The sequence below is a fragment of the Myotis myotis genome, unplaced genomic scaffold, assembly GCF_014108235.1.
Source record: "Myotis myotis isolate mMyoMyo1 unplaced genomic scaffold, mMyoMyo1.p scaffold_m19_p_18, whole genome shotgun sequence".
Lineage (NCBI taxonomy): Eukaryota > Metazoa > Chordata > Mammalia > Chiroptera > Vespertilionidae > Myotis > Myotis myotis.
Window position 1 is genome coordinate 7430722 of NW_023416322.1, and position 23527 is coordinate 7454248.

At 48.1% G+C, this 23527-nt stretch overlaps 1 protein-coding gene across 8 annotated transcripts in view; it reads left to right on the top strand.

The window, feature by feature from the left end:
* The window catches only part of ATP2B4 (ATPase plasma membrane Ca2+ transporting 4), a 97941-nt gene extending 75011 nt beyond the window's left edge, over positions 1 to 22930 (top strand). For 2 of the 8 annotated variants that reach the window (XM_036343248.1, XM_036343249.1), the window contains 10 exons: positions 389 to 568; positions 1219 to 1306; positions 2021 to 2127; positions 4767 to 4958; positions 5421 to 5634; positions 6160 to 6371; positions 7056 to 7163; positions 8896 to 9072; positions 12387 to 12567; positions 18427 to 18588. In XM_036343248.1, the coding sequence (XP_036199141.1) occupies positions 389 to 568; positions 1219 to 1306; positions 2021 to 2127; positions 4767 to 4958; positions 5421 to 5634; positions 6160 to 6371; positions 7056 to 7163; positions 8896 to 9072; positions 12387 to 12567; positions 18427 to 18452 (1485 nt within the window). In that variant the 3' untranslated portion in view covers positions 18453 to 18588. Of the gene's footprint in view, positions 1 to 388; positions 569 to 1218; positions 1307 to 2020; positions 2128 to 4766; positions 4959 to 5420; positions 5635 to 6159; positions 6372 to 6944; positions 7164 to 8895; positions 9073 to 12386; positions 12568 to 18426 lie in introns of those variants that run through there. The other 6 variants (XM_036343246.1, XM_036343247.1, XM_036343251.1 and 3 more) reach the window with 5 other exon arrangements.
* Positions 22931 to 23527: the final 597 nt, after the last annotated feature.

Sequence of the window (23527 nt, forward strand, 5' to 3'; positions counted from 1 at the left end):
TTATCAAGACCCAGAAGCTTGGGAGGGTGTCCTGCATTTGGGAAACCACAAGGAGTTGATGTGGTTGGAGAGTGGGCCGGGGAGCGGGGAGAGAGGGTGGAGAGTGTAAAAACTTCTGCTAGAGAGGAAGGCAGTGGCCACATCTCAAAAGGCCATAGGTGCCCCGCTGAGGAGTCTAGATGGCACGTGCGAGAGTGAGCTTCTACTCCTGGCTCCTGCAGCCAGTCTCCCCTTCAACGCCTGGTACATGAGGCTAATTCTAACGCGGCAGAAGTGGGGTGGCACTGCTCCGAGGGGGCCCCGGTCCTGTCCATGATGAAGGGGCAGCTGAGCAGGCCGCTCACCAGCATCACCAGCTGCTCCTCTCCTCCTGCCTCCCCCTCCGCAGGTCCCAGACGCTATTGCCAAATGCAGACGAGCTGGCATTACTGTCAGAATGGTGACAGGGGACAACGTCAACACAGCCCGGGCCATTGCCACCAAATGTGGCATCATCGCACCCGGGGACGACTTCCTGTGCTTGGAAGGGAAGGAGTTCAACCGACTCATCCGCAACGAGAAGGGCGAGGTGGGTCCTGGGTGAGCGGAACCGGGCCCTCGTTCGGCACCCGGGGCACGCGGGAGAAAGCGGTGCTTTTCAAACGGGAAGTTACTCACAGTGAACATCCCTTCCACCAAGGCTGCTCCGGTGGTGGAATGAAGAGCTTCCTTCTCACGACCTTCATTCACAAGCTCACTTTTGAGGGGGTGTCACTGACTTTTCACATCTTTCCATTTTTTTTCAGTCGGCCTCTGTCCTCCTGGGCCACTGCCCTGTGACTGACAGTGGCAGGGTTTGTAGGAGGACGTGGTCTGGGTGTGGAGCAGACCAGAGCTTCCTGGTCTATGTCGAAATCACACCTGAGGCCTCAGAAGCACCACTTTAGCCATTTAGCTGACCCTGGCTCACCCCCCCGTCAAGGGTCTAGAAATAGAGGATCAGCTCCAGGTAGGGAATCGGAAGGAGAAGGCAGACAAGCAGGGCCTGGAGGGGCACCATCGGTGAATCTGCCCTTGGAGACGGGGTCAGCTGCTGCATTTGCACTGGGGCAGGCGACCCCTCCCCTGGCCGTGGAGCATAGCTCTCCCCGCAGCTTGGAGTGTGCAGAACAGGGGTTTTTTTGTTCCTGGGGGGCTCTTCTGAACTTGACTGACCCAGGTGTGGTCTGGTATTGGCAGGTAGAGCAAGAAAAGCTGGACAAGATCTGGCCTAAGCTTCGAGTCCTGGCGCGATCTTCCCCCACGGACAAGCACACGCTGGTGAAAGGTGAGGTCAGCCCCTGAGCAGGGACGGGTAGGGAAGACAGGCCGGGGCAGGGACAGGTAGAAACCAGACGCCAAAGCTACTTCCCTGTCCTGAGTAGGGTGGTCCTGGGAGAGCTCGCTGGCTCATGGGGACAATATACATGTTAGCAAAAGCTGAGCCCCTGGTGAGTATCAGACGTATAATAAAGTTGTTTTTAAACATTATCATACAGGGTGGGGCAAAAGCAGGGTTACAGCTGTTTGTATGGAAAATAATATAATAATAAATATAAAAATAAACTTATATTTATTCTTTACCTGCTCACAACTGTAAACCTGCTTTTGCCCCACCCTGTATGTTGTTTGCCAATGATACTATGAACTAGGCAGGGCAGGTTAAGTCTGAGGCTGAAAAGACGGGTGGCGTGCCCACGCTGCCCAGCTGGTGCGTGGACGTGGTAGTTCGACCCCAGGTGTCTGCCTTCAAGTCACGTGGAGGTTTTGGCCACGTAACAGCCGTCTTGGGGCCCCAGGCGCTGTGTGAGGAGGACCGACTTCCTTGCTCAGCGCGCTGCCCTTGGGTGATGGTCGAGCACGTCCAGCAGAGGGCAGTGGGGAGGCAGCAGGAAGGGCGGTGATGGCGGGATCCGGGAAGAAGACCTTGTGTGGGGACAAGGCTTGCCAAGTGGCCTGCAACGGCACAGGCGGACTGACCGAGGCTGTCTGCCGTTCCCAGGCATCATTGACAGCACGGTTGGGGAGCAGCGACAGGTGGTGGCGGTCACAGGTGATGGCACCAACGACGGGCCGGCTCTGAAGAAAGCGGACGTGGGTTTTGCGATGGTAAGCAGCTGCTCCTGTCTCTGACTCCATCTCTCTACCTACCCGGCCAGTAATAATATGCAAAAACGGGGACCGTGGAGTCCGAAGGGTCGGTGACTCAGGCAGGGAAATGAGGAAGTGGCATGACCCAGGAACTCGAGGCCAACTTGGACTTGCCCTGTGGGCATGGTAGTAGTCTGTGTCTAGGCTCACGTGGAAAATTCGTGTTCCATGTGGAATGTGTGCTCTTTTGATGTCTAAGGACATTAACATAGTTAGTATTTGCTTTATATGTAAAAAATATACATAATGGTTTCAAAAGAGCAACAATACTACGGTTACTCTACTAAAAGCAGTTAAAGGTTTTTCTTATGGTTCTTTTCACCCCACAGGTGCATCCTACTAAGAATGTGCCATCAGCTTGCTGTGCTTTTTAAAAGGTCACTTGGGACATTTTTCCTTTGTACGGTTGTGCTACCAACTGGTCATACCAGTTCATTTACATCATGTTGCTTTTCAATTTAGAGATTGCTTTGTTTTGCTTTTTAATTTTATACCTTATTCAATTGTGAGTGAAGTATAGAACCTTATGTTTGTTTGTTTTGTAGTTGTTAATCCTCACCCAAGGATATTTTTTATTGATTTTTATAGAGAATGGAAGGCAGGGGGAGAGACAGAGAGAGAAACATCGATGTGAGAGAGACACATTGATTGGTTGCCTCCTGCATGCACCCCAAGCAGGTCTGGGGGTTGAGCCTGCAACTGAGGTACATGCCCTTGACCAGAATTGGACCCTGTGGGCCGATACTCTATCCACTGAGCCAAACCAGCTAGGGCATACCTTTTTTTTTTTAACCCTCACCTGAGCACATGTTTTTACCGATTTTAGAGAGAGAGGAAGAGAGAGAGAAAAAAAGGTTTGACGTGAGAGAAACATCAGTTGGTTGCCTCTCATATGCACCCCAAACAGGGACTGAACCTGCAACCTAGGCATGCGCCCTGACCAGGAATCAAACCCATGACCTTTCAGTGCACAGGACGACACTCCACCTAACCGAGCCACACCAGCCAGGGCTAGGAACTGCTTTTTAAACTTAATTTTGTTTAGTACTTATATAAAGTAGTTAGATAGTTCTTAAGTCAAATATAGAAAATAAGGTCTATTTATAGAAATCCAGCTTCTATTCCTATCACCTCCACCCTATTACCTCCCTCTTAACCCCACATGGAACTTATTTCTTTAGTTTTTTGGTTTATCCTTCTGTTTGCCTCCTATAAAATACATGTACTATGCACTTTTTTCCATTTGCTTTTTTCACTTAGCAGCATAACTTGGAGATTATTCCATGGTGGCAGTATAGAGAGACATTCCTCCTTTCTTTTCCTCCTCTTTTTAAGGTGCATGGTACAGCATTGCATGGGTGTATTAGAGAACTTTTGATGGGGAAAGTGAATTGTATAGTCTAACAGATACTCCTCTGTTGCGCTCTGGATAGGAAATTAATACTACCAGGTAAAGAGAACCAATAATCTAGTAATGCAGGCCAAATTAACTAACAAGGTCCTCCTTGGGTTACAGACGTCGCATGGCATGTTTGATGTGGAATAGAAGCACGGGCCAGGGGTGTCAGGGACAGCTGTGCAAAGCAAGTAGCACTTAATTGAGTGGAACATTAAAGATAGGTAGGATTTAAGGAGATGGGGAAAGCGGATGTTCCAGATAGGGGATGGGGTAAGTAGAAGTCTAGGCTCTAAGAGTGAATGAGCCCTAACCAGTTTGGCTCAGTGGATAGAGCGTCGGCCTGTGGACTGAAGGGTCCCAGGTTCAATTCCAGTCAAGGGCATGTACCTTGGTTGCGGGCACATCCCCAGTAGGGAGTGTGCAGGAGGCAGCTGAATTGATGTTTCTCATCAATGTGTCTAACTCTCTATCCCTCTCCCTTCCTCTCTGTAAAAAATGAATAAAATATATTTAAAAAAAAAAAAAAAAAAAAAGAGTGAATGAGAGATTCAGGGAATATACCAGTGGGTGTTTCGAGTCGAAAGATATGTAAGAGCAGGTTGGAAGTGCTGGTTGGAAGTGCTTCCGGGTTCACTTATTAAGGGCTCTGACTGCCAGACAAGAAATCTCACTGTTTCTAAAGCACAGCTTTCAACCCCTCACAGTCTATTCAGAAACCTTCAGTGCTTGCCCAGTGGCGAGGTTTTGAACAAGGACAAGACTTGTGCTGCCAGACTGCTTCTCCTACTTAAAGTTGCAGGGCAGATAAGCACTTAAATGAGATACTGGCAGTGGCAAAGGAAATTTAAGAATTTGGAGGTAGGATAGGATTTGTTCCTTATCTTTTAATTCGTTTCTAGGGTGGGGGAGTAGGAGGAAAGAGAGAGGAATAGCGAAAGATAAGTAATTTGCAATCTGGGTTCAGGAGCGCGGTGGGAGCATTGGGCCTCTTTTCTGTAAAGTGATGGCAGCACATTTTCCCTTCATTTTCTTTGGGAAAGAAAATAATTCGTCTTTAGTATTTGTGTGGCTGGTGTGCCCTCTAGTGTTAGCCCTAGTTCGGCAGCTTCTTGGAAGTCAGGAAATGGAGTCTGGGTTCAGAATGCTGGTAAACGCTGCTTTATCCAGTTCCTCAGTTTTCCTTCCCTTCTCCCCTCAGGGTATTGCAGGCACAGATGTGGCAAAGGAGGCATCAGACATCATCCTAACAGATGACAACTTTACCAGCATTGTGAAGGCAGTGATGTGGGGACGAAACGTCTACGACAGTATCTCCAAGTTCTTGCAGTTCCAGCTCACTGTCAATGTGGTGGCCGTGATCGTGGCCTTCACCGGAGCCTGCATCACTCAGGTGAGGGGAGTGTGTGTGCAGGGGGCTGAACTGGGAGAGATGAGGCAGGGGCTACGGAACATGGGGAGCCCTGGCCGGTGTGGCTCAGTTGGTGAGTGCCATCCCAGGCACCAAAAGATGGCTTGTATGCATCCATATAAGCATAACCCATGGACACAGACACCAGACGGGTGAGGGCATGAGTGGGAGTGGGGTTGGGAGCAATGGGGGGATAAGCACACATACGTAATACCTTAATCAATAATAAATAGATAAATAAGTAAAGGTGGCCGGTTCGATTCCCGGTCAGGGCATGTGCCCAGGTTGCAGGCTCGATCACCAGTAGGGAGTGTGCAGGAGGCCCCTAAGTCTAGGTGGACAGCGGGAGCTAGGCCATCTCGAGGACAAAGGCGAGGCTGACGAGTGAGGGGAGGGTGGCTTCTGAGGAAAGCTAAAAGCACTGGTTCTTCTTCCCCCACCCAGGACTCTCCGTTGAAAGCTGTGCAGATGCTGTGGGTGAATCTAATCATGGACACGTTTGCCTCACTGGCCCTGGCCACAGAGCCCCCGACCGATTCCTTGTTGAAGCGTCGCCCCTATGGCCGAAATAAGCCTCTGATCTCACGGACCATGATGAAGAACATCTTGGGCCACGCAGTCTATCAGCTCACAATCATCTTCTTCCTTGTCTTTGCCGGTGAGCCGAGTGTGGGGAGGCCTGAGGTGGTGGTCGGGGTGCCGGACGAGGATGGGGTGGGGAGTGGCCCGAGGACAGAAGGCAGAAGGGAGCAAGCTGAGCACAAGACTAGGAGGAGCAGCAGCTTCACTCACGTGTGTCCTCTGTTCCCGCTACAGGGCCGTCATGCCGGGCTCTGTGCTTCTGTTAAGAGTTTCGTTAGGCCTTTTTTTATTGATCATCAGACGAAAGCTCAGGCCACGTAACAGTGGCGCTGAGATTCAGACCTATGTCTGCCTGACTCTAGTGCACATGGTTTTACGACCACACTGCACTACAAGAAGATAAATATTGGGGCACACTGAGACAGTCAGGTATGTGGAGGTCAGGGCGAACATTTACAGATTTAATCATTAGCGTAGCTCAGGTACTGACCACTTTGCACACCAGCCATCAGCAGGCGGTAGGGCCGCTCCAACGTGTCTGACTCAGCCCGAGCCCGTTGAGTTCATACTTACCCTCCAGTGCTTCCCCTCTCTCCACTAGGTGAGAAGTTCTTTGACATTGATAGTGGGAGGAACGCGCCTCTACATTCCCCGCCCAGCCAGCACTACACCATTGTTTTCAACACTTTTGTGCTGATGCAGCTCTTCAATGAAATCAACTCACGCAAGATCCACGGAGAGAGGAATGTCTTTGGAGGCATCTTCCGTAATCTCATCTTTTGTTCTGTGGTTTTGGGCACATTCATCAGCCAGGTGAGATGCCAGCTGGAGTTGGGGTAGGAAGTCTGAGGTGATACAGGCCAGAAGCTGGGAGCCAGGGTTCCCGAAGTACCTGGGAAAAAGGAGTGAGGGAGTGATGGGGACCCGGGCTGTGGACTGCTGGGTTCTCCGTTGGCTTCCATTTGCACGTGGCTCTAGACTTGGAACCCACTGTGTCAAGCGCTCCAGCTCAAGGCAGCATGTCGGTGACAAATAAAACAAGACATGCAGAATCCTTTCGTTTATCTGCCTAAAACACGGAAATCTCACAACGTGACCACCCCCTTCCCAGGCCTCCTGCCAGCACACATGAGATGTGCATGCACGTGCTGTGGGCTCTCTCAGTAGAACGTGCTGTGCAGTTCACAGAGAAAGGGCAGTGACGGCATGGTGTGCATTAGCTGACAGATAAGCCTGGCTTGGGCTCCCGTGGGGTCAGGGGTCAAGAGCATGGGCCCTTCCTTCTTGCCCTAGTCAGGGTAAGACTGTCTCCTTATCAGAGTGCTGAAGCCTGTGTCTTCCTCCCCTTCTCTCGTTCTGGATTTTTTCTTTCTCCTCCGCCACAAGGAAATCAGGACTCCTGGGGCGAGGACTTATGTGGCTCTGATGGCCTCAGCTGGAGGGCTAGCTACCTCTTACGCACCTCCCTGATGGCGGGCTGCGCCTTCTCTCTTCTAGATCATCATCGTGGAATTTGGGGGTAAGCCTTTCAGCTGTACGAAGCTCAGCCTGTCCCAGTGGTTTTGGTGTCTCTTCATTGGCATCGGAGAACTGCTGTGGGGCCAGGTGAGTACAGGCCCACCCTCCCTGAGCGTGCGTACAGCCTGCAGACCTCACGTTTGTAAATGTTTCCCATCTTGTAGGATCCCAAGGTGGAATGACCACTGCCCATCACTTTAGAAGCTTCGGATCTTTCTCTGACCAGGCCTGAGCTTCTCTGAGATGGGAGTGGGAAATTTAAATGAAATTTTGCTTTAAAATAATAATAATAAAGCAAGGGTCTTAGAGGTAGAAGAGTTTACAAAAGCATATGTCTTTCTTCTAATGAGGCTTCCGTCTGGCCCTGGCTACTCTGCTGGCACAGTTTAAGGCTCCCCCACTCTTCTGTTCCTCACCGTGGCCTTCTCTGGGTTGCATGCCTGGCTCTCGCCTCAAATAAACCCAGACTCACAAGGTCTCTGGAGAAGCAGTCTAGCACACAGCTCAGGGCATGGAGGTTGGACCAGCTGCCTGAGTTTGAATTCCCGCTCTCCTTTTTATAATTTGAAGAAGTTTCTTAACCACTCTGTGCCTCCGTTTCCTCGGCTTAGGATAACAGGGTCATTGTTCGTTGTTATTGATCAGAAAATCAGTTACTGTATAGAATGACTGAGAACCGTGTTTACTATAAGTACGCAACAAATGTTCGCTGTTAAGATCATAATAGTATCATCAGGTCTGGTAAGAGTATCATTCCTGTCCTAACACCACTTAGCAAGGCCCCTGCTTTGCTCTAACTGACCCCAAAGACCCCTCCAGGGGCTGCAGGCTTCCCCTGGAGACCTGCTGGTTGTTTCTTTCATACCTCCCGGGTCCCTCCCTGATTGGGTGCTATCCCAGCTCCTAACCCAGGTCCCTCCACCCTGTTCTGCTTGCTGACGTTCATTTGCCAGTGGTTCCCTAAAGCAGCTTACACTAGGGCGAAGCTTGGTTGTTTCACCTACTGTTTGAAGCTCTCATCTGCGTCTAGTCTGTGACTGTGGCCTTTCTCCTGTATCACGGCAGCTCCTTCCAAGATCCGAAAGCACAGCTTTGACATTCTTCCTATTTGAATGCCCTTGGGTCCATGTTGGACTGCCCAGCAGCCCTCCTTTCCCACCCGCGCCCTGTCTACTCCTCCTCTTGTATGTGGAGGACAAGTGATGGACAGGCACTGAGCTCACCAACTGGTTTATTGTGAATTACAAGCCTACCCTACTGCTCCGTGGCTTCTGGTCACACTCATGTGTCCTTTCTTCCGTGGCCTGCCCCACCTCCTTCCTCACCCAAGTCCAAGAAGGCTTTAGTATCCTCTCACTACAGTTTTATAGCAAGGAATTGCTCTGCACGTGGTCACTAAGAAGAGGCTCATTCTTTTCCAACACCCTCTCTACCCCTTACTCACACACATGTAACGTGACCATCCTTTCCCCAGACTTGTTTTCCCCTGAGTCCTGGTCTCTGTCCCCTCCTACTATATAACAGGCATCATAGTTCTACTTCCCGGAAAAGACACATGGCATAATGAGAAGGAAGAACTGAGACAGAAGGAGGAGAAGGAAACATAACTAGGCAGACGACTGGTCAGATGCTAGAATATAAGTTCTCTGTTGGATGTCCACAAAGACAGAAAGCCCTCCTGAGGTCCTCACAGCTTATGGGCACGTCTAGTGCTTCTCCCGCTTTTCTCCCAATGGGATGGGTGATAGGGCAAAGGGAGGCTTTCCCAAGGGCCTGACCCTGATTCTGGCGTTTCCCCTTTTGCCGCACCTGTTCTCAGGTCATCTCCACAATACCTACCCAATCCCTGAAGTTCCTGAAGGAGGCCGGGCATGGCACTGCCAAGGAGGAGATCACCAGGGATGCAGAGGGGCTAGACGAAATTGACCACGCGGAGATGGAGCTACGCCGAGGCCAGATCCTCTGGTTCCGGGGTCTGAACCGTATCCAGACTCAGGTACTTGGATAGTGGTCTAGCCTCATCCTGGGAGAAGAAGTCTCCCCATCATGGGAGGTTTGGGGAGGGCATCAGTTCTTGGTGGCCAACATCTCTTCCCTTCCAAGGCCCACCACTAACAGGCAGCCCTGCTCCCTGGCTTTAGGACAGACAGGGGCACAAGCTCCTCTGACAGGAGAGTCGTGGACCTAGAGCTCGGGACACTAACGGTAGCTCAGTCCCTCCGCTTTGGTTTGGTTCTAAGGCCCCTTTCCCACCCTCCATTGGGCTGGGCTAGCTTCCTGTACGAGGTCTCTCGCAAGCACTAGACCTAACCCAGGGTGGGAAAGCTCAGAGTCCTTCCCTATCCTTCAAAAGGAAGGAGTTAGACAGTGTCTCCATGCCAGCAGCCCCAGCAGACACTTAATATACATCCTCAAGCCGCTGCCAGGGTAATGTCGATGTTACCTGGAGGGACTTTTGTAAAAGAAACTCACCCTCTTAAATCTTCCCCACTTGAAATTTTAGGTCATGGTGGGGAACCTGATAGCTAAGTGTGTATAAATGACTGGTCTCTCAATGCCTGAGTATCGTTTGCAGGATCCAGACTTGCTTCCCCAAAAAGAAGCTATCATTTCTTCAAACTTCGTTTTCTTGCAATTTCTGAGTGAGAAGAGAAGCTGTCCTCTTGCTCTTAAGTCCCCTGCCTACAGCCTTACAGAAACTCTCCCCCACTTTTTATGCCGCTGTATCTACCTTCTGCTGGGTGAGCGGGCTGGTCTAGGCACTGGTAACCCTGTCACTTTCCCTGTTCTTGCCCCACATGCCTCAGTTGTGTTAGTCCTGAAATTTCCCACTTCAAGAAACTTTAAATCCCAAGATATCAAGGACGTTCTCCAAAGAACAGGCCTATTCCTCTCTACTGATTGGCTGAGACCCAGAAATAAGTGTCACTCTCTAAAATTAGCCTTGCAGATATTTAGAAAGTTCCCTAGTCAAGCCCACCTTTTCTCCTTAGTACATAGAGAGGAGGTACAGTGGCTATTCTAAACTAAATGCCTGCTGAGAACTTGTCTCGCGGAGGCAAGGAACAAGTGGAAGCGGGAAAGGGGCCAGATAGGAAAACACCGGGACTCCCTCCCCCTCCCTGAGTTCCTCCTCCCAGAGAGGGCAATTCCCAGGGACCTGCACACACTGCCTCGGGGCATCCCGAGTCCCCACCCTCCTCCCACCACTCTCCAGGCTGCTGGCCCATCCAGCAGTGGCCTCAGGGCCCAGGAAACCTGGCACCTTTGGCTCCTGTCTCTAAGGCCCAGTGCTTTCCTTCACATCTGCTGTTTTCGAAATAACCTGTCTGCTTTTCTCCCCCTCAGGATCCTCTGCCTCCTCTTCTACTATGTGGTTTCTTTCCTAGCCAGGACTCCCTTGTTCCAGTGTCTCCTGGCTCCTGGCCAGTCTTCTCTCCTGGGGCTTGAGACTCATGGATCTTCCTTCCTTCCCCCTCCACCACCAATGTTCACTCCTTGGACTGTGTAGTTTCATGGCCTACAGAGCTTTAAGAATGCTACCTTTCCCGATTGGAGCCTGAGGCGGTTGGGCCAGAATGGCATTAAAGCCTAGACTTAGGCAGCCTGTGAAAGATGCCACAGTAACCAAATCCATGCCATTACAGTGTGCACCTGACTGTAAGCAGACGAGGCTGCCTGTGCCAACCTGTATCCGGCACCTGAAGCCCTCTCCTGGCACAATTCTTCAGCCTCAGCAGAGTCCTAACAAAACCCCCTGCCATCTGATCTTTGTTGCCATTCTCATGGCAACACTTAGGGCGGGAGGTGTTGCCAAGCCCTTGTCCCGTCCTCGTCCCTTTCGCTGGGGAGAGCTAAAAGCACTAGAAAGCAGAAGTTTGGGAAACAAGGTCTAGAACCTGGGGAAGGTAAATCTGGAATCTGATTTCATTGTGGAAGATGAGACCTCATAACCCTAGGAAAGCGCTGAGGGAGGTGTCTCCACAGCCTCTTCTCCATGTAGCTGAACCCTCCCTCCATGCAGACCCTGTCCTCCTATGGGATCAGGCTGCTCTGTCCCTGGAACTGAGAACTGGCGAAGGGGTGGTGTTTCCGCTCAGAATCCAGAAACTAGCCCTGCACACTTCATGGCTTCTCGGGAAACTTTATAAGTAAGACTAGCTGACTCGCAAGGTGCCTGCTTTCCCACCTTCGCTCCTGGGAAATGCAGTCAGATGAGTGGAATCAGGTCCTTTCCAGCATACCTGGGAGATTGGCCATTGGTACTATGCCCGTGGGCGTTTTTAAGATGATCCTACCAGATTCTTAAGGATAAAGGAACTCCTTTTGATTTGTTCCTTGTTACTTAGGGGTCAGGGATAAGGATGGTAGGTTTGACCAAAGCCCCACACCCAGACCATCACTGGAAAACAAATGGCATGGATTGCCTCTGTCCCAGATGAGTAGGACCCTGGAGACCACAGACCGCTATGTAGGGCTAGCCTTAAGGCTGCTCACCACCCACCAACTAGCAACAACTCTTTCTGCCCCTCCCTCCCTCAGTCTCCCTGATGAGTTATTGTCAGCATTTCTGCTGGACATTTCTGGATCTACAATGCATTAATGCAGCTAGTGGCATCCTCTCTAAAGAGCCTGGCCATTGGATTTCTGAGCTCCGTTCTCTGTCCCTGTCCACCTCAGACCAAGAGAAGGATGTCTCAGAGAAGAACCCCCTAAGAGAGTGAGCCCAGCAACCCATGACCCGGGAGCCTTGCCACCGTGGCCCCCTATGTATGGGCTGTTTTTCCTTTAAACACATGAGTTATTTTCTTGGAAAATCTGTAAAAATAGGTAGTCGATTTCATTGGTTTAGAGGTTCCTGAACCTCAAGATTCAGTAATAGATACTTTGCCTTCTACTTTAAATTGCACACCTGATTTTTTAAGAGTACAGATGAAAACAGTGACCAGGCTATCACTGTCTGAGGCACCATAGAGTGTGGGAGTCCCTAGAAATTTTAGATGCCTTGGACACCGGCATACCTAAAGTAGCCTCCAATTGGCTAAAAGGGGAGAGCAGGCCGGATTCTGGCTGGGTATTTGGACTCCATGGCAAAGTGTTCTCTAAACGAAGTGTGATGTGCAATGGATACTTTTCCCCCTGCTCCTCACCACTGCTTTGTGTGTGAGGGAATATCTGGCTTTCTCTCTCCTGTCCTGTTTCCCAGCTCCTTCCGTCCCCCTTCCCAAACCCTCCACCACCTTCCCTTTCTCTCTCTTCAACTCTCTCTGACTGTGGAGCAAAGCTGTTTCACTCTCTGATTCTTTGCAGATCGACGTAATTAACACATTCCAGACGGGAGCCAATTTTAAGGGAGTCATAAAGCGACCGACCATGGGTCAACACCTTGATGTAAAACATGTTCCTAGCTCATCCCATGTAACAGTTCCACCAGTCAAATCTTCCCCCAACACTTCTGTTCCTGATGCTGTTCCATCTCCTACTCTGGGCAGTGAGTGATAGTCTATTATGATGCATGATTTGCTAAAATGACCACAAGAGAGCACGTGGCATCCACTTTAACCAACCGTGGTTATCTTTTTCTTTTGGTTTTCCCTTTGAACTCTGACTTAAGGGAAGAAAAACTGGATAAAAAGCCCACTCCAAAACCAGCCTATGTGCCTGCCTATTTATTTATTAATTATTTATTATTTATTTATTTATTTATTAATAATGTTGAAAAACTATTAAACCATAACCATTTTAAAGACAATAGCCCTGTTTTCTAGTTGTTCCTCTGCATTGCTTGTTTCTTCCTCAAGTTTTTTGTTTTGCTTTTTTTTTTTTTTTTTTTTGTATTTTGCTTTGTCCTGATATGTTGTTGTTCCTCTCCGTCTGCTCCTCAGAGTCTAAACTCTATTTCCTGAGGCTAGATGTAAGGTTAGGTCAAATGAAACCCAGAACTCTCTTCATCTGGAGGCAAGTTTGAGGTTTCCTAAGAAAGGTATGAAGGGGGCTATTGTTCCCATGGGTTGTTGTTTTTTTTTACCACTAGGCCTGTCATAATGAACCAGTATTGAACTTTGCCATTAATGATACTCCTTTTTGGCGACCACTCTATTGTCAGCTGGCAGTGTTGGCATAAAAGTTAGAATTGAATGTGAAAAAGACATGGAAGTGTTCAGTGCAAATGCACAGGGCTGAGAGGGCCTGTTGTTCTATTTTTCAGGGACTTTAAACCAAATTCTGGTTTAAGAGTCAATTAATTCACATCCAGGGAGGAAACTATATGGAAAGGTCAAAATAACATTTTTCTTCACCTGTTAAACTTATTTTTTAGGAATTTCTGAAGAGCAACCTTTTTTTTTTCTCCTTGCTTCTAGGAATAGACTAGAAAGATAGAAGCAGGAAGTTTGAAAACTATTGCCTCGCCTACAGTGAGCCCTTATATCGCATTTTGCACATAAAGTTTCAAGAACCCCTTTCTTAGCCAGCCTATCTATTGGGATGCTGCCAACACTCAACCAGTGGTGCTCTCATTGGTAGATTATTGGATACTTGCTAATGCTTATGCCTTCCTGTCCCTAGTCATTTTACCTTTCCCAAATGGGCTATAGAGAGGAGAGAGAAGTCTGTTTGCTGGTAGTGCTATTACAGTATTTGGTAGGAAAGGAATCCCTCTGTATTAAGTATATTGTGAGTTTCAGATATCTGAGGGTTTGTCTCTCCCTTCCTCCCAACCCCCCCTTCCAACCCAGGGATGGGGGGTGAAGAAACAACAGTTGCTCTGTTTGTAGTTCACATGGTTATGAGCTGCATAGATTGACCAGGCTTAGATTATTTGTTATCTTTTTTTAAAAACCCTCACCCAAGGATATGTTTATTGATGAGAGAGAGAGAGAGAGAGAGAGAGAGAGAGAGAGAGAGAGAGAGAGAGAGAGAGAAACATCAATGTGAGAGAGAAACATTTATCAGTTACCTCCTGTACGCACCTGACTGGGGATCAAACTCACAACCTTGGTATGTGCCCTGACCAGGAATCAGACCCAAAACCTTTTGGTGTACAGGACAACACTCCAACCAACTGAGCCACCTGTCAGGGTAGATTACTTGTTTTAACCAACTGCAAGTGTTCTCATGTGAGGTATTGGGGGGGGGGGGGGGGATTTTATATAAATACATATTTCTTTTGGCCCAAAGGCAGTCAAAGAACTAAAGAAGTCTTACCCTGCAAATATCCAAGAGCCTCTCGCCCTAATTCTCCCGTATTCCTCTCTTATTTCCATTTCTTCTAGTTTTGCCATATCCTTCTAACTAATTTTTGTTCTTTTTTTTTTTAATCATGCTTTTATGCTAGGAAGGGTTAGTATCAGATATCCCAGCAATTCGAAGGTAGAAGGAGCAAAGCAGAAGACACAGAGCCCACTGGCTCTTGTAGAATTGCTGGTAGAGGGTAGGCTGCAAACCATCAAAGACTAGAAAATCCATCAGGGGAGACAGGTCGTCCTTGCTCTTTCTCTGGCTTCTTCTTCCTTGGAGGTCCTAGAAGTTATAGTCATGTTTAAAACTCCCTTTCCCATTTTAGATCTCCACATAAATTCAATTATTTATCTAACCTTCAGTAGGTAAATCCCTAAGATTTCCCTCTATAGGAAGGCCCTAATCTCTTCTCTCCCACTCCTCCCCACCCCGGTGTCTGAAAAGTGAGCAGAAGACTACAGAATACCAGCTCAGGAAATGGAGTCTTCATCTGCCTGTTCATTGAGCTAGCACTAAGGTCTAGCCTGGTTGGGGCTCCTGAGTCATGAGAAAGAGTTGCCCTTCAATCCACCACTTCACCAGTAGGACAGGGACCACCAAAGAGACATTTCCCAAAGGTTTTCAGAGACGATGACCAGGGAAAGAAGGGTTGATTGGCTGAGTGGAGAGACCCTAATGCTTTCACAGCACCTGCCTCACTGGCTGTCTTGTGTCCCGTACACCGCTCATGCACCACGCAGCATGCCTCATGCAGGGAAGAGGACCTGGGTGGAGTGATGATGGTTATCTTTGTGATTGTTCATCAACATGAGTTATGTATTCTCTGAGGCCCGTGTGGGGCTTGAGGAGCCTTCTGGTACAGCCCCATGCCCTCGACCCCCTCACCCTTTCCTCTGTCCCCAGACTCCAGATGATGCTCCCTAGCTTTCTGACTCCACTTCACTTGAGCTTCCTTGCAGGTGACTGGTTTCCCTTTTGATTCCAGAAGTCCTGCAGTCTAGCCAGATGGCTGTTCCTTGCTCCCCCAAAGAAGAAAATTTCCCTATTTTTTCCATTTACCCACCCCCAATTCACTTTTCTATCTCCCTTATTGTTTACCTGTAACAGTTGTTATGATCACCCCAACAGGTGAGAGGAAAAGCCAGCAAGTAGGGGTCCAGACCCTCACTACAACCCCAGTTTTTAAAAATATGTTTTATACATTAGACTTCAAATATAATTCTTTCTATAAAGTACTCAATGCTTAAAACAACAGAAGCAGGAAGTTTGAAAACTACTGGTATCGAAGATGATCAACTGGTGGTATAAAGGTACCTGCAGCACTTGTTAGAAATTTTGAGATCTCAAGAGCAGGTGGAAAGTATGGGCTATCTTATCACCCCTGTAGGGAGTGGCATGGCTTTGAACCCTTCTCTTGACCAGGGCCAAGGGAGAAGGCATTGGGTTTAGGTTTACTCAAACCAACTTGCCTTGCTCTAAGTTTGACGTAGATCAGTTAAAACTTGGGGCCTCCTGAAGACCAGATGGAGACTCTATTCCATCTAATCTCACCTAGATCTGGATCAAAGAGAACATAACAGGTAAAATTCACCTATCAGGTGGTCAGTAGGAATCACAGAAGGATGGAAAAGCAGGTCCTTACTTTCTCTTCAGCATGGTGAATGTGTGCCCTGGTTCCTTGATTCTGCTTGGCAGGGGTGTTGAATTGATTCTGTTGAGTGGCAAAGAATCCTTTGCCCTCTAAGCCCTGAGCACCCTCAGTCCTGGTGGGTCTTCCAGGCTGTCATAGAATAAGGAAAGTCTAGCCAGCAGAGCTACAACTTTAGTGAACCTTCTTTGCACACTATTTTTTTTTAAATATATTTTATTGATTTTTTTACAGAGAGGAAGGGAGAGAGATAGAGTTGGAAACATCGATGAGAGAGAAACATCGATCAGCTGCCTCCTGCACATCTCCTACTGGGGATGTGCCCGCAACCCAGGTACATGCCCTTGACCGGAATCGAACCTGGAACCTTTCAGTCCTCAGGCCGACACTCTATCCACTGAGCCAAACTGGTTTCGGCTGCACACTATTTTTGAAGGCTCTATACAGTGATAGGAAGCACTGGGACAGGCAATCCAACCAAATTATTTGCCTGACTCTTTGTATGCTCTGCTGTCTCCGCATTCTTACCGCTTCTCCAGGAATGTATTCTTTGGTTACACAGCAGAGGAATGTGTGAGGTGCCCTAACCCGACACTCATCATTTCTCCCTAGCCCCCATCCCCACCTCAGCAGTTTCTCCTGTGTTACTCCCACTTCTTTTCCAAGGGGAGAATTTTCGAACAAGACTAGGATCAGCCACCAACGAAAATCCTACAACTGCTTTCTTTTCCCCTGGCCTCTCTCTCCAGCCTCTCAGGATTCAACTTTCTCTCCCGATCCCAATCCTACTAAAGCAGGTTCTAAAAAATCATCCCTTGAAGCAGGGGTGGGGAACACGCAGCCCATGGGCCATATCAGGCCTGCAGAATCATCTATTCTGGCCTTGCCAAAGCATTAGGGGTGAGTTAATTAAATGTTTGACCAAATACAACAGGCTAATTTTTAAGTTGATAGTTTTGTGTGGCCTGAGAATCTATATATATAAAAGCCCAGCAACTGGAATGGTGGAATGACTATAATGACCCAGTGGCTATGATATGTACTGCAGCAGCCAACCAGTCTGATCCAGCCCCAATCAGCCCTCTCCACCCCCCCCCCACCAGCCCAGCCCCTAATCAACCCCCAACACCCCGATCGGGGGTGGGGCCAGCTGGCCAACTGCCTGCGGCCCCTCCCCCCCTGCTGGCCTGGCCCAATGGGCCCCCATCGGGGCAGGCCGGCCGGATCCCACTCATGCACAAATTTGTGCACCGGGCCTCTAGTGATGTTATAAATATCCAAATGGCCCTTGGCACAAAAAAGGTTCCCCACATCTGCCTTAGAGAGACCTGCAGTTCAGAAAAGCAGGCTACCAAAGTGGGTGGTGTTGGGTAAGGCACAGTCTGGTCTCAGAGATTAATTATGGTCAGTTCTTTCCCCTTTCTCTAAATTGACTGAATCCCTTTCTTGGCACAGTAAAACTACACGTTGGTTTTTTTCCTTCATCTTCTTCATCCACCCCATGAGAAAAGCCCCTTGTTTGTAGCACTGCCCCCAGGATTACACCCACCCTAGGTCCCATCCTTTTCCTTCTCCACGTAAGATCATGCTTCTCTTTGCAATTTAAGAATAGCTGGAGGAAGCAATGAGACTGGGCAGAGTTGCCGTGTGTCAGAGACATAGACATGCATCTGAGTGTGAGAGCCAGGTCTTCTCTCAGTATCAGGAGGAAGGTGTCTTTTGATACCTTTGGTACCTGTATTTCATCCACGTCTTCCAGGGGAAGGACAGAAGGAAGGGGACAGGGTGGAGGTTGTGGGATATAAATATATGCGTGTTACCTGGTGAAAGAGCAATTCTTCGATTGAAAAGTATAAGTTCTAATTTCTTGCATGCTGCTGACACACATGAAGATTGGTTTGTCTGCCTTGCTGCATTGTATCCATGGTTACTTATCACCCAAAGTGTATTATGTACAGATTGGTATGTGTTGGGCTCTCTGAGGGTCTTAAACAGATAACTAAACCTCAATGTGTAATCTTTTTATTCCACATTCACAAAATGTTTGGCCTCAATACAGAAGTCCACATGTCTGACTCACCTTTTAAATTTGGCTATTAATTTGCACCTCGTTCCAACCTTTGTGCCCTCTGTTCAAAAGAACTAATGAATCTTTTTTTGTTTTTCTGTTTCATTTAAGAGTGAATTGTTTGGGAATGCTAACTTTGCTTTGGGTTTTCTATTTTTTTACTGCAGCTTTTAAAACATCCTAGTTGTTTGCCATTCCTCACCTCACCCCACCCCCGTGCTTGAAAGTTGAGCCACGTAAATGTTTTTCGTGTCCTATTGTATGGTTTTTGTCGTTGATCAATAATGTTTGGTAGTTTGGGTTTTGTTTCTCTCCTCAAACCACCAGTTTCTTGTTCTACTGGCCAATTCTCATATCTGTATTTTCTCATCCTTCTCTTCCTCCCCCTGGTATAGATCAAAGTGGTCAAAGCATTCCATAGTTCCCTCCATGAAAGCATCCAGACACCCAAGAACCAAAACTCCATCCACAACTTCATGACCCACCCTGAATTCGCCATAGATGAGGAGGGGCCACGAACACCACTCCTGGATGAGCAAGCGGAGAAAATTTTTGAAAAGGTTCCTAAGTCTGGGACTAGGGTGCTCCTGTTGGATGGTGAGGTCACTCCATCCGCCAACACAAACAACAATGCCGTGGATTGCAGCCAGGTGCAAATTGTTCCCTCCTCCACTGACAGCCCTCTACATAGCCTGGAGACATCAGTTTGAACTTCATTCTCTGCCTCCCATTCTTGCTTTTTCTATTTCCTGTTCATCTCTCCCATCTATGAGATGATGATGGGACTTTTTGCTGTCATGTCAGCTGCTCCCAAGTATGTGTGAGCCCTACCTGACCACGAAGAGGCAAGAGAACATACCTAAGGATTTCAACTTAAACTTGAGTTGGGGTTTGTAGCAGGACCTAGTCAAACCCCTGCTGGGTGGTGAACAGTAAAACCTACTCCTTGAGTGTATCAGTTGTCATTTTTAAAGAAATGATACAATCTTCTTAGCATTCATTCCAACCGAATTCTCCCCCAGTATTCATGCTTATGTTGCCATCTCCTGACTTCTGGATTTTACCTTACGAGTCTGTGTCATTTATAACCTCAGTTGAGGGTTCAGCAAGACAAATATTCTCAAATGAAATGTGTGGGAAGCAGGAATGGAATGTATGGAATTAGCCTATAGAGTGATTGTTTTTAAAATTGTTTTCCCATTTTGAAAGCTTATAACTAAAGCCCTGTAGCTCTTTCTACCCTTCCAGTCAAACTTCTCCACTCTCTCTTAACTATTGTCTTCCTTACCTACACTTTTTTTTTTTTTTAAGTTGTGATGATTAAGAAAGTGGAAAGGACCTGGCTGAATTAAGTCAAATTTGACCATTCTTCCTTCTGGCCTCTATGGAACCGTTGATTTAGATCTAGAGGCAGATAGGTTTTCTTTGCTAACAGGGTCTTTTGAAGCAATTGAAAGCTGGTAAGAATGTGTTCTTGCTATTATCGGTTATCTACGTCTACACTTGTCAGGTATGTGTGGTGTCTACGTGCTAGGGAGATCAACCTTGACCATGAAGCTTTCACATGTGTGGTATTTGGTTTTTACCATCACCCTGAGATTTCTCATATTTCTAAAGTGATGGTAAATGAGTCTGTTGAGATGGCCCTGTCTCCTAACTGAGCTTTGGTATCGAGGACCAGGAGCTGGCATGTCTAGGACCAGACAGACCATGAAAGCCAACTCTTACGGAGTCCTGGGGTGGCCACTGCTGCTTTCAAAGCCATCTGCCAAGGCTCTTCCAGGGCAGGACCTGGTTACTGGGGGAGTGAGTGTTGAGAAGCCTTGGGAGAGACCTAAGGGCCGTCTAGGATCTGAGCTTGGGGTCCCAGCTTTGATATTCCCGTCAGTTGTCTAACTCTACTCTTTGCTGTGTTCCCTAACTTGTCCTATCTCTGAAAAGGTCCCAACCTTCCTCAAATACTTTGATTTTGAAAATATGAATCCAGAGTGGGAGGCTCCAGTGACATTTTGCTGACTGAAAGGAGCGAAAGACCCACCCTGCAGAGCTCCCCTCCATCCTCCCCACCTTCCCCTCTTGTGCCCCACCCAAGCCCCTCTCCAGAGCGTGCTCGCCTGCTGCACAATCAAGCCCTGTGCCTTCTTTCCCTGAACACTGCCCAAAGCTTCCCCTCTCACCTGCCTCTCAGGAGCTGGGGACTTCACTAGGAGACTCTCTAAGTGTTCCTTCATGGGATAAGGTGGAGCCACCTTGGCAGCAGCTCCATTTTTATCTCCGAGCAGGGGGTTCTTTCGTGTCTGTCAATTCCCTCCTCCCGTTGGATAGCTGGGGAAGCCTGCCCCTCTTTGCAGCGCCATGGGAGAAGGGAGAAGGGCTTGAGGCTCTTGTGAACAACCAGATGTCCATCCGTGAGAGGAAGGGCACCCGAACCTGTCTTCTCCAGCCTCTTCTTCTGGCTGCCACCCCTTCTCCCCCTTTCACCTGAGCTGGCCAAGGCAGGAAGAAGAAAGAAACATGCTCCCTACACATCCCGTTATTACAGAATCAACCACGTTGGATTTTGGTTTTGTAAAGGTGACCTGTGTCAGTGACCTTTCCTCTGTCTGTAACATGGGGGAGGAAAGACAGCTCATGCGAGGTCTTAGGTGTTCACCTGTCTATTTATTAAGTACATTGGAAGATTTCGTTCTGTCAAGTCTTTTATTACCTCAGATCAGTTTAAAAAAAAAAAAAAGCCAATAACAAACTTTGGAGGCTATTTTACCATTCCTGCTCCAAAAAGACTCTCATGGTGCCCGACAGGTTACTCCTGAGAGGTAGTGTCTACTTTTAAAGCCAACGGTTTTTTGTGTGTTCTAGTTTCCACAGTAGGAGAGAACATATAGAAATATTATGCAAAAAAAATATATAGTTTTCTTTAGATCAGAAACGTATTTTTTGAGTCAGCCATATGTATTTTGTTTAAAGGATGTAAAATAAAGTGCTGTCATGTAACCCTGTGGAGGGAGCACATAACCAGCTGTTTAACATGACAGGTGACTTAGTATATTTGTCATTGGTTTCCAAACCAATGCAGCGTAATTCCTTTCTCCAAACAGCCATCTTTATACTTAGGGGGGGAAACTTGTTGGGTTCTAGACTTTTTTAATATAAATTTTGTTGCTACAGAACTTGGTAAGTTTAAGTGTTTATGTGCCTCTGTTTTTATATATAAGTTTTTTCCTATTCCGTTTCAGTGATCCAACTGGCAGTGAGTAAATACGGCAAAAGTTAAAGCTTTTCCCAAAAACGGTGCTTTGGGTTTGAAAAGGGTCTGATGGGGAGGAGGGGGAAATAGTGTCCTAGGTTACTCTCTTGATAAATCTAGAAAAATGGGCAGTAGGCTGATGGGGAGGGAAGCACCCAGCAAGACGGGAGGGCCAGCAGCGAATGAGCGTGGGCCCCTGGGAGGTGGGTGCCAGGCTCTGGGGGCTTAGGGATGAGGGTCAGAGGCCTTAGTTGGATTTTGTTTCTTGAGGCATAGCTGGCAGAGTAGAACCCAAGATACGAACATCTCTTGGGCTGCAAGGATCCTCTGATTTGGGGTTTGCGTTTTTTACCTCCGGTAGGAGGTTCTTTTACCTCCGGTTGTCCCTGGAACTTTCCATCAGGGAGTTTTTATGCAAGGATCTGAGTTGGGACTTCCGGCCCTCCCCTAGAAAGGCTTCATGCAAGATATAAGATGGGGGATAGAGCTGTAAGTGGAAGAGGACAAAGGCTGGTTCCAGCCCTGGCCGGCAGTCTCGGGGCTCGGTCCCTCCCGTAGGTGCCCTCTGACCTCTGAAATGAGTCGCATCCCTGAAAGTTGTAGAGAGACCTCCTAGAAACACCGTGGGTTCTGTAGGTTTCAGTTTCTTCTTCCCCTTGAGTGTCAGAGGGGAGCGTTTGCACTTAAATCTGAGTGACTGCCTCACTGCCGATAACAGAGGGACGTGGCAAACTCACCTGTGCCCTGAACCCACCCCCCCCCACCCCCAATGCAGAACTTCCTTTCTCTCCTGCTTCCTTGCCTATCGACTGAAGCCGCCCCTGTACCATCACAAAGTGCACATTTCCTCACTTTCAGAACAAGGGACCGCCCCGCAGCGGTGGGGGTGAGGCATTTGCCATGCCTGCTGTTTCTAAGCCATCCCAGCCCCCCCCTCAGAGTAGACCGGACACCCTTGCCGTTAGCTCAGTGCCAGTCTTTTCTGCCTTCCCAGCCCTGCTGTGAGGCCTGCTGTCCCCTTTCCTCCTGACGAGGAGAGATGGAGGGAGGTGAGCTCCCCTGACTGAAGTGGCTGCTGGTTCATGTTTTCGCCCCATATGTATATATGCCATATGTGAATATGCCATATATATGTGCCAACCAATCTAACCACTCTGTTCTTTTCAAATCAGCACGGAGATAGGAATTTTGAGTTTCTTTTTCTTTTTTCTGTAACTAGTATAGCAAGCACTGGTTTGTGTGTTTTGTTTTGTTTTTGTTTTTTGTATAAAATAATAAAAACAAAAGATAGGCCACTGTGGTCTGCATGACATCAGTAAGCAAATGGTGATACCAGAGCAATGTGTACCCGTGTGTGTTGCCATAATTTGCAGTTCGGCTTAACAGTGCACCCAATCTGTATTTGCATTTTGACATTATTTAAGCTCTCTGTACAATGTTTTGCATGTATTTATATGGTTCTTAGGGGGGGGCGGGGATGCTATAAACTGACAAATCTGAAATTCAAACATGTTGTTCCACTGAGACAGGAAGAGTAGGAGTTGGAAAAGATGGAAAAAAGGGATAATTTTTTGGAACCAATAAAACTTGTTGCTGATGAGCAGAACGCAGTACTGCTGTGCACTGAGAATAAAGCCCGTACCCACTTGTGACTGCGCTGTCCTCATGTGTCTCCCTTTGGGGCGATGTCCCTGGTTGTCTGTTGAAGGTGGGAAAGGATGTCACAGCCATGTTGAGAACCCCTCTCTTCAAGCCCAGAGCTCGGCTTAGGCATGGACCCTGGTCTGCCACATCCCCCTCGGCGATTCATGCCCTAGTTGCCAGTTTCATTCCCTTGTAGTCAAGCTTTGCTCTGCCCTCTTCAGTTAGAATCTGCAATCGGGGCCGGAGCTTTTAAAAAAGGATGAATTTGGAAGGATAAGGAAAAAGTGAGTTTGACAGCCCTTTCTTTTCTTTGCTTTGTTGATTTGTTTTTTTAATAATATTTTTATTGATTTCAGAGAGGGAGAGAGAGATAGAAACATCACGGATGAGAATCACTGATTGGCTGCCTCCTGCACACCCCACACTGGGGATCGAGCCCACCACCCGGGCATGTGCCCTGACGGGGAATCAAACCATGACCTCCTGGTTCATAGGTCAATGCTCAACCACTGAGCCAAGATGGCTGGGCTTATTTACTTATTCTTAAAGTGAAATGCCTTTTGGGAACATTTGTTCCCCTTATATTAGCACTTTCTCCTACCTCC